This window comes from Penaeus vannamei, chromosome 16 (assembly GCF_042767895.1).
Source record: "Penaeus vannamei isolate JL-2024 chromosome 16, ASM4276789v1, whole genome shotgun sequence".
NCBI lineage: Eukaryota > Metazoa > Arthropoda > Malacostraca > Decapoda > Penaeidae > Penaeus > Penaeus vannamei.
The window spans coordinates 10,296,261-10,306,260 of NC_091564.1; the positions used below are offsets into that span (position 1 = coordinate 10,296,261).

Here is a 10,000-nt window from a genome sequence, read left to right on the forward strand (position 1 = left end):
CTCCCTGGAGACCTCGTCTTAATGAGTGGTTCCTCAGCTGCTCCTCCTTCACCACGACACCGCAAAGGTGTTGACAAGACGTTGGCTTTTAGAAGATCATATCTGGGGCGATAGAAAAAAAGTAAAGCTGACCCAATGCTTAAAAAATATATATAGAAGAATGCTGGTGATTGGCAGGGTAGTCGTATTGCTAAACCAGTTCAATCAGGCTGCATATTATATGCAGCTGAGGTATTTGTTTTGGGATAGACACTTAATCCCGGATTAATCACTGATGGATTGCTCTAATACCCAAGAGATGTGGACGGACGAAATGGACAATTTTAAGCACTTGCGACAGACAAAGGATGGAAAACTTAAGGAATACTACTTAGGGCACAACGCCACATCCAGCGGGCAATGCCGAGACATGAGTATTTAATTATCACTCCCATAACCTCCTCCAGCACCTGGTTATGGCGGCGCCGGCGAGACTGATGTCGGGACGAGGAGCGGGGAGGCTGGGGTCATGGTCTGGCCGTCTGACCTGATAATTAAGAGCATCAGATTGTCTCCCAGGCCGGCACTTGACCCCGTGGGTGTGGTCCGGAAATATATCCGGGCTCATAGCTGGGCAACGGCGTGGGAAAGGGCTGTGATTAGGGAAAGATTTGTTTCTCTTTATGATGCCTTGTTTTCTATTTATTTGGTGTTTCTGTTTTACTCGGAGATTTTAAGGGATGTTATTTGCACTCTGGTCGGGGAAATGAAGATTTTGGATAGTTTATGGTGTATGTTTGATACTGTACGCCATTATCAATGACTGCAAATAGCAGACGGTAACGCACCGAAACCCTACCGACACAAATGCACAAAGTTATGAAATTTGACGTAACCAAATAGTTATCCCTCCACGGAATACCATTACTCTTCATCGTCTTAAGACCACGTGTATACGTGTGCACGTGTGTAAGCAGGTCATTGCTAGCTGTAAAGACTTTACTACGAATGGGAAATATAGGAGGATGGAACGGGGTATTATTGGATTCTCCAGAACTGTTATTAAGACTGCGTCTGCGCTACCCTCCATTATATGCGTTTATGGCCCCCTGACGGCTGTTGTCCCCGGCTAAGCCAGACTCAAGTACCCAGTGAAGCCCCTTTCCTCCTCTCCCCTATTTCCCCTCCCCCTGTTCACATACTTCGAATGACTGGGGACTTATCCTCGGATGCTGCGAACTTACTTTGCGTCGCGGGTTAACCGGGGGTCCTACGTGCGTGTCCCACTTCGCAGTGTATTTACCGCATGATGGATGAATGAATGGATGGAGGCTTATGACCGCGTTTTCTTGTGGGTGCGTAGGCGGGATTGACTTTTTCATGTTTTGCGTGGCCATCATTTTTGGTTTGCCTTTCGATTGGATGTGGACCAGAGTCCATTTTCAAATCAGTTATAGACAAACTGCCATCCAATTTCAGCGTTTCTTTCCAATTTTTTTTCCAAAAGAATGATTGAATGTGTAATGTGACGTGATCGAAGGAAACAAAATCCGGCGTGTTGTTCCGTAATAACCATGTATATAAACAGGGATTACAAAGCGATTCCCTTTTCAGAATTTTGCCGCTTTTAGTGACACTGACCGAAGAAAGGTGATTACGTGATTTGATAATCAGCTTGTTGACTCAGATAAAAGCAAGGTGATTGTGTATCTTAGCGTTAACTGATATTTATAGCCACGGGCAAGCGTTCAAGCAAAGGCAAATTCGGACAGCATAATCATATCCCATTAGCAAGAGGAAGGCAGAGTTGTTCCATAATTTGCACCCTGTCCCCTCCCCCAATTCCTGCAGACTCGACCCACACGATTTGTTTTCTCGAGGCGCCCACGTGTCCGCCCTCGCCCTCCCTGAGACTGGCCACCCGGTACGCCCGTCTCGCTGGCTGGGTGACGGCCCCCTGCGTCTGCCCTGCGTCTGCCGCAGATCGCTCCTTCCGTCTCGACATTCCTGCCAGCATAACCGTAGAGCGTGACACCCTGGCAGATATGGGTCGGCGCCGTGTGGAGACTGTGGCGAATTTCGTCTTCCTGAAGTGCGGCTTATGTTTCCTTTGTCTTGCTTCTTTTCTTCTCTCTCTTTCTCATTCTCTCTCTCTCTCTCTCTCTCTCTCTCTCTCTCTCTCTCTCTCTCTCTCTCCTCTCTCTCTCTCTCTCTCTCTCTCTCTCTCTCTCTCTCTCTCTCTCTCTCTCTCTCTCTCTGTTTCTCTCTCTCTCTCTCTCTCTCTCTCTCTCTCTCTCTCTCTCTCTCTCTCTCTCTCTCTCTCTCTCTCTCTCTCACTCTCTCTCTCATTATCTCTCTCTCTGTCTTTCTTTTCCTGTTTCTTTTTACCTTCCCCTACTAGAAATCAACAAGCAATACGATTTCCGGCTGCAGTTATCGGTTTTCCTCCGTTCAAGGACTAGAAGTCGGCTTGGTCAACTATCGCATTTACTTCGCTAGAATTATCCGATTTAGTTGAAATGCCTTTCTACGTTTTTTCTCTTTTTCATAATATTAGATATACAAGCTGAACAAAATTGTTTGCTTAGCGTTTGCAAAAGTATGGTTTTGACTGCCTTCGTGTGTAAATGAGTGAGTGTGAGTGTATTTGTGCGTGTGTGCGTATATGATTGAGTGTTTGTGTGATTGGGCGCTACGTGCATAGGTACAGAGGGGCCGCCGTGACCCGCCTGAGAGAATCCGCTGTGAATAGCGAAGGGATTAGCGTGAAAGAAGTTCAGACAAGCGAGTAGGACTCCGTTAAGGTGGCGAACAACTCACTTCTCACTCAACGTGTGTAAATGGTGTGTGAAGAACCATTATCATAATTCGTGGGAGAGAGAGAGAGAGAGAGAGAGAGAGAGAGAGAGAGAGAGAGAGAGAGAGAGAGAGAGAGAGAGAGAGAGAGAGAGAGAGAGAGGGGGGGGGGTGATTTTGACTATTAATTGATATGCAGTTTTAAAGCAAGAGACAGACGAAGGAGAAAGAGAGAGAGAGAGAGAGAGAGAGAGAAACAAACTTGTTTGTATATGTAGAGACTTGTACAGTGTGTGTGTGTGAGAGAGAGAGAGAGAGAGAGAGATGACGAGTAGAAAAAGGAAAGAAGGAGAGCGAGTCTTGGGAATAGGTAAGAGAGACGATGCTTGATGGTGCAGAAGGTTCAGCCGTGTTTATAGTAGTGTAAGACGATAGCCAGGTGTGTTTATGTGTGTATACGTGTGCCTGTGTGCGTGTGAGTGTGTGCGAGAGAGAGAGAGAGAACGTTCGCATGACTACACTGTTTCCTTAGCTTCAGGCAGGTAATCTCAGCGGTATGCTTAATGAGGGTAATTGAATTCAACGAGGAGTTCAGTGAGTATACAGACACACACAAACGTACGTTAAGATGCACGTCACCCCGCATCGCCAGTGACCCCGGAAAGGCAAAATGGAAAATGGACAGACATCGAATTTGAAAGAATTTGTGGTTTCAGAGGGAGGAGAGAGAGAGGATGGGTAGCAAAGGGGGAGAAGGAGAGGGAGAGAGGGGGAAGGGATGGGGTGGTGAAGGGTCGGTATAGCCTCGGGGGTCCTCTCTCGTCCCTCCCGCTCCCCTACAGTTTCCCTTTATTTGTTCCACGCTCTGCCCGTCCACACCAATCTCCGTACAATCACAGCGCTTCAAAAAGCCGCCGGTGAACGCTTGCGAACAACAGCGGCGTCAACGCATGAAGGGTTATAAGGTCCCTTTTCCTCGTTGTGGTCCCCTTTAACGTCCTGAAAAGGGTTAAGCCGTACTTTTCCGTCCGTCCCAATAACGCGCATAACAAGCAGCATATTGAGAATACGGGTTCGACTCTTTGCCGTCGCGGAGAGAAACTTACGACTCCGTTTATTTAAGTGTTCCCACTTCACTTTTTTTTAAGTAAGTGCGTAGGGTGAAGAAGGCGAGTAGGGAGAGGCGGCAAGGCGTAAGATAAGCGGGTAAACATTTGCGGGGAGAGAGGGGGGAGTGGGGAGGAAGGGCGGGAGGGGGGAGAAGGAGAAGGGTGCGAGGGTGTCTGGCTCCTCTCTGGGTTTCCTCCCCCGTCCCTCTCGCTCCTGCTGCGAGGACCACCACCCCGTGGCTCGTACACCTTCCGTGCCTCTAGGAGACGGGGACCTGTTGTTCGCTGGAGACTCGGCTACGTGCACTTTGATAGATAAAAAACTTGAGGAAATACCTTTGTTTTGAAAAAAAATGACAAGAGCAACTAATAGGAAACGCAGATACGCATATATTTACTGCATTAAAGAAATGTAATCACGGAACTATTTGTTCATTTGTCCTTGCATCCTTCTTATTCTTTTCGTCCCTTCGTCCTCCTCTTCTATCATTCTCCCTTTGCACTTCACTCGTGTTGCACGCTCGTCGAAATCGGACAGACGAGAAGCGGGTGTCAGGGGGTCATGGGAGAATGTGCTTGCGTGGCTGCTTCTCTTGCCTGTGCGTTGGCGGTGACGATGCTTGGCGAGTGCTTTCGTCTCTCGATTCGAGGTGACGGCATCCCTTGATGACGAGCGAAGCAGAGAAAATTAGAGTGTATGGAGCGACGGGGCGGGAAGAGGCTGGCTGGTGACGGACATGTTTACAGCGGGTTGCCCCGATGCCGCTCCGGGCTAGGCTGAGCTCGCTCTCTCTCTCTCTCTCTCTCTCTCTCTCTCTCTCTCTCTCTCTCTCTCTCTCTCTCTTTCTCTCTCTCTCTCTCTCTCTCTCTCTCTCTCTCTCTCTCTCTCTCCCTCCCTCCCTCCCTCCCTCCCTCTCCCTCCCTCCCTCCCTCCCTCCCTCCCTCCCCCTCCCCCTCCACCTCCCTCCCTCTCTCCCTCTCTCCCTCCCTTCTCCCTCCTCCCTCCTCCCTCCCTTCATTCCTCTCCCTCCTCCTCCTCTATCTATTTATCTATCTATCTGTATATTAAGTATCTTCCTATATATCTGGATATTGTATATCCATCTACTTAGACATCTCTATATTGTCTATCTATCTTTGTGTACATATTATTGATTTAAGTATTGTCTATATTATCAATATGTATATTATCCATCTGTATATCTATATATTGTCTGTCTACCTACCAATCTATCTGTATATTGGCTACCTATCTATCATCCCTCGCTCTCTTTCTCTCTCTATTCCCATACACAAACGCATTCCCCTCCGCTATTTGATTTATTTCTGACGCGCTCTCCTCTTATCCATTTGTCTATCCATCCTCCTCCATCGCTCTCTCATTCTCATTCTTCTCTCTGCCTGTGCGCATTCCTTCTGTTTTATCATTAGTCCAGTATTCTCCGATGCTATCCATTCATCTTCGCCGGGCCTTCGCTCCCCAACCAATCATTAACGGGCCTGGTGGGTTTCTTCGGTTCTGATTGGTTGGGATACCTGAGCCGGCGAGCTCACGAAAGATGGGTATGATAATGCGCTGGAAAACCGCGGATAAGATTCGGGAAAGGGATATTGGGTATAATTCTTGGGTTTTCGCGAAGGTGGGTTTCTTTACTACACGAATGGTAAGATGAAGAAAATATGTAGGATAGGAAAGATGGAACAGGACGACAGGTCACGGCAGGTCACGCTAAGAACCGAGTCATCATCATAAGCCTTGCCTCGGGCAGTGTGCTGGTCAGCAGGTCAAGTAGCTGCGTCCGTTTTCCTGCTCTTGATATCCTAGTTTAAGGATAAAAGTCTATCAATGGATATTGCCTTATCTTATAAGAGAAAAAAAATCAAACGTTATGATATTTTTATTGGCATCATTAAATATCTCTGACTAGGACACTTCATTAAATGCGGGTCTTAGTGCTTCTGTGTAAGTGGGTATGTCGCTTCGTGGAGATGCGGACGCCGCGTGAGCGCGTGAGATCTGGCGAGCGAGAGAGTGTGTGCGCGCCGTGCGTGAGCCTCAGTTCGCTCTGTACCTCGGGAGGTGTAGGAGGTGTCCGTGATGCTGGCCCACACCTCGCTCGGGATGAACCTTACTTCTGTGGTTAGATGATCGCCAATCTCACCTCCTGGATATATAGATATATATAGTTATATAAGAATCTCACGTACATCCTGTACAGTGATACGATGGTGCATTGATTAACAAGCGAGTTCTGTAAGATTTGCAATTTTTCTGTGATAGTGATTACTGTGATATATATTTGAAATGACTTGTGACATGGGCGTTGTGCAGGAGGGAGGAAGTCGAGGCCGCACGGGCGGGTGTGTGGCACCTTTGCTGTGCCTGGGCGGCGCTGACTCCCCTGCAGTTATACGACGAAAAGTGTTTGCGCCTCACAAAACGAAAGAGGATCCGCAGCCCGTTCAGCTGTCGAGTATCAGGAGACAGCCGTCGGAAGCTGTCCGAGGACGCAGCAAGGGGGCCGCCCTCCGAAGGGCGTCCACCCGCCTAGGGAATAGTGTTAAAAAGGCGGCTCTCCGCCGCTCTCGAAGTGAGCGCATGATTGCGCGCCCAGAAATTGTGTTGGTCCCGGAGCCCGTGTACGCGGAAATTACATACGGGACGTCGCGCCCCCCGTGCGACGAGAACAGTGAGCCCCTGTACGACGTGCCCGTGCCGCGCCTGGCGAAGGTCACGCAGCTGAGGCGCTCCTCCAGTGCCGTGTACCCGAGCGCCTTCAGCCCCGTCAAGCCCAGCCGCAAGGATGTGTCTGACTGCAACCCCGCGTACCGCCGCAGCACTCTGTCTGCGTTCAACCGCGCCCACAGCCGTGCTAAACCCTCTCATGTGTCCAACAGCTGTGTCGCCACCAAGGACCTGTGGTACAACAAGCTGCAGCAGGTGATGACGGAGGAGAGGGACAAGGACCCGCCCTCCACCACCATCCAGGTCACCTACTACGACCCCATCAACAACATAGACTTCGTAAGTATACAGGCAGTGCAGTTGACCTTTCCTTATCGCTCCCCTTTTTATGATAAAGTCGCGTCACTGATAGTTTTAGATGATCTTGGTAAGGTACCATTTCAACACGTGTTTCCTTATCTTGAAAATTATAGATAGTGGAGTAAACAATGATATAGATTAAGTCATTACACTGGTTTCTTTTTAGTTTTAATTTAAGCATCGCAATGACAACGTTGAAAAATATAATATACATGTTGACATTCCCGCCACACATAATTCCCATACCTCCACACATCACTATTGAATTAACACAGTCTGATTTAGAATATCTCATTTCGTTCCAATCGCGAGTGTGTATTTAATCTCCCTTATCGCGCGAGGGATCGAGGAAGACAAATAACAAAGTATAAAACTCCAGCGGATTGCTCATGGCGCGCAGGTGTGCCAGGGTGTGATTGTTTACACACCTGGCACGCTATGAAGCCCCTCTGTCTGGCACTCTCCCGGGTATAATGACCCCCCTTTTAATGGACGGCCTTATGAGCTTTATACACTAAATATTGTGTGGAGTTTCAATTATCGCCGATGCTCTCGTTGTTTGTTTGTAGGGTAAACAGATTCTATTCCTCATATGTTGTCGTAGATGATTTACAATATTAACGTAAGAATATAATCATGCGCTTCGCTTCCTTGTGAGTAGACTTCGATATTCAGTTGACTGTAAATAAAGCAGTTTCCCGTTGTCACTTCCGCCCGTTGGTACCTCACTCTTCGCACCTATGTGAGGAGTAATATTTCACTTCCTGCGTTAACTGTGGGTAATTGAGAAAGTCACACTCCACTGCAAAACTGGTATATCACGACATGGCGTTAAAATGGCGTTGTGCATGCATACAGAAATTAAGTTTGAAATCGACAATTGGAGTTTTCTATACGTTAATTATTATATAAGCCGTGGTCTCTTGTTCTTTTTATTTCTTTACACATTTCTTATGAAATGACATTTTCTCCTTTATTTTTCTTAGATATGTGTGTAGATACAAATGGATGTACATAGAGATTGATAGACATTTATTTCGTTTTGCATTATTTCACATTTGTTGTGTTCCTTATACCTCTTTATTAATCAATATTTGCGCTTATTATTTAAGATTATTTGTTTACATATGTATCTATCTATATATAGAGAGATTTAGATGTGGATAACGTTATTTATTATAAGAAGTGGACGTGTTGCTTTCCACGATGACTAACAAGGGGTTTGTTTCCACAGAGCAAGACCGTGAGCATCAGCTCGACGACGACGGCGCGGGAGTGCGTGTCCCTCACCCTCGACCACCTCGAGATGGGCGGGGCAGACGCGTCGCAGTTCCAGCTGTGGGTCAAGACGGGTATGGACGATTCGCCGTACCCTCTCATCGGCCACGAATACCCTTATGCTATCAAGCTCAACTGCGTTCGAGACTTGCTGCAAGACTGCGACGCCGAGCAGTGCAACAACCTGTACAACGCGGAGTTGGTCACCCGCTGCCAGTTCATTCTGAGGCAAGCGCGGAAACTGTCGTTCGAGTCACCCGAAGGGGTGAAGAAGGTGTCGAAGAAGGCCCGCAAATCACCCATCAGGATCCACAGGGTGTTCAAGCGGTCCAACAGCAAGGGAGACTCTCTGGACGGAAGCCTCAACTCGTGCACGGGAGTCCTGTACGGCCAGTCTCTCGTCAAGCTGGTCGACTCGGATAATATCCTGCCCAAACCCGTCATGGTAAGTAAAATAAGAAATACATCGATCAGTGAGCATTGTTGTTTAATTTTGATATTCATATTATTACTCAAGCATTATTTTCTTAAAATATTCAACGCATCCCTTTTCCTTTTTCAGGACATGCTGTCGCAGTTGTTCTTGAAGGGCCCTTTTACCGTGGGAATCTTCAGAAAATCTGCCAACGCTCGACTGGTGAGGGAGTTACGAGAGAAACTGGACTCTGGCGAGGCAGATTCAGCCATCGAGCTGGATACTGTACATATTACAGCTGTAGCAGCACTTCTAAAAGACTTCCTACGCTCTATGCCAGACTGCTTGTTGGTGGCAGATCTCTATGAAGAGTGGTTAGAATTAGCACACATCGGTAATCTACGGGAGCGCATTTCTCGAACTCTCCTGCTGTGTTCCCGACTGCCCCGAGCACACTTGACTTTATTGCAGTACTTCTTGTGTGTTCTGCACCACATCGCTCGCCGCGCCTCAGAAAACATGATGTCTGCGTCCAACCTGGCGGTGTGCGTCGGCCCCTCCATCCTGTGGCCTTCCTCGCCCGTCCTGGCACTCAGCCCCGAGGCCTCAAAACAAGTACCTGCTGTTGTCGAGTTTCTCATCGAGCGCTGCGGGGATATCTTCGGTGAAGACAAACTGCACCTCTTGGGCGAGCCGCCGGAGAGAGACCCCATGCGGCAGGACAGCGGCGCAGAAGAGTCTGACAGCCTCCACAGCTTGCACAGCGGTCACAGCCTTCACAGTTCCGGCGGCATGAGGAGGGACGACAGCAGCATTGACTCCCTCGAGCGTGAGTTGTTAGTGGAAGGAGAATTGTCCCCGCTACCCAGGAAGGACAAGATGTCACTAACCAACCTGAGTCGCGACTCTGGTCTCACCATGAGTGACTCGCAGCTGTACACCCCCGACGAAGAGGAGAGCGAGTCAACGAGCTCCGGCCACTCTGGAGCTGACAAGAGCGTCAGCAACTACAGCAGTGGTGGACATTCCGAACGTTCCGGGGACCGCTTCCAGCATTACGCAGCGCCCAACAACCCCCATGCAATATACGCGGCCGTGTACCGTCGCCCCGAGAAGATCCCCATGGGCTATGACGACCCCGAGAGCTACTATGCGGCACCCAGTAGAGACCATGCCCGAGTGCACATCACGTACTCCACGCCCGGCTACTCACACGGCCACCACAGCCCGCACGGACACCCTGGTCAAGGAAAGGAGTATACTAGAGTATACCAGAGTCGCCAGGACCGTATGGGGGATGTCTATAGAAAAGGACAAGAGGAAGAGGCCATTTACAGCATTCCTCCAGGTACTGCTGGTAACATGGTCAATCCTCCA

The 10,000-nt window shown here is 48.7% G+C and overlaps 1 protein-coding gene across 6 annotated transcripts in view; it reads left to right on the forward strand.

Annotated features, from left to right (window-relative positions):
* LOC113813741 (uncharacterized) overlaps window positions 1-10,000 on the forward strand; it is a 453,816-nt gene that overhangs the window by 441,614 nt on the left and 2,202 nt on the right. For all 6 annotated transcript variants that reach the window (XM_070131171.1, XM_070131174.1, XM_070131173.1 and 3 more), the window contains 3 exons: window positions 6,783-6,909; window positions 8,165-8,653; window positions 8,771-10,000. The exon at window positions 8,771-10,000 is cut by the window's right edge and continues 2,202 nt beyond it. In XM_070131171.1, coding sequence (XP_069987272.1) covers window positions 6,783-6,909; window positions 8,165-8,653; window positions 8,771-10,000 — 1,846 coding nt within the window. The remainder of the gene's footprint in view (window positions 1-6,782; window positions 6,910-8,164; window positions 8,654-8,770) is intronic.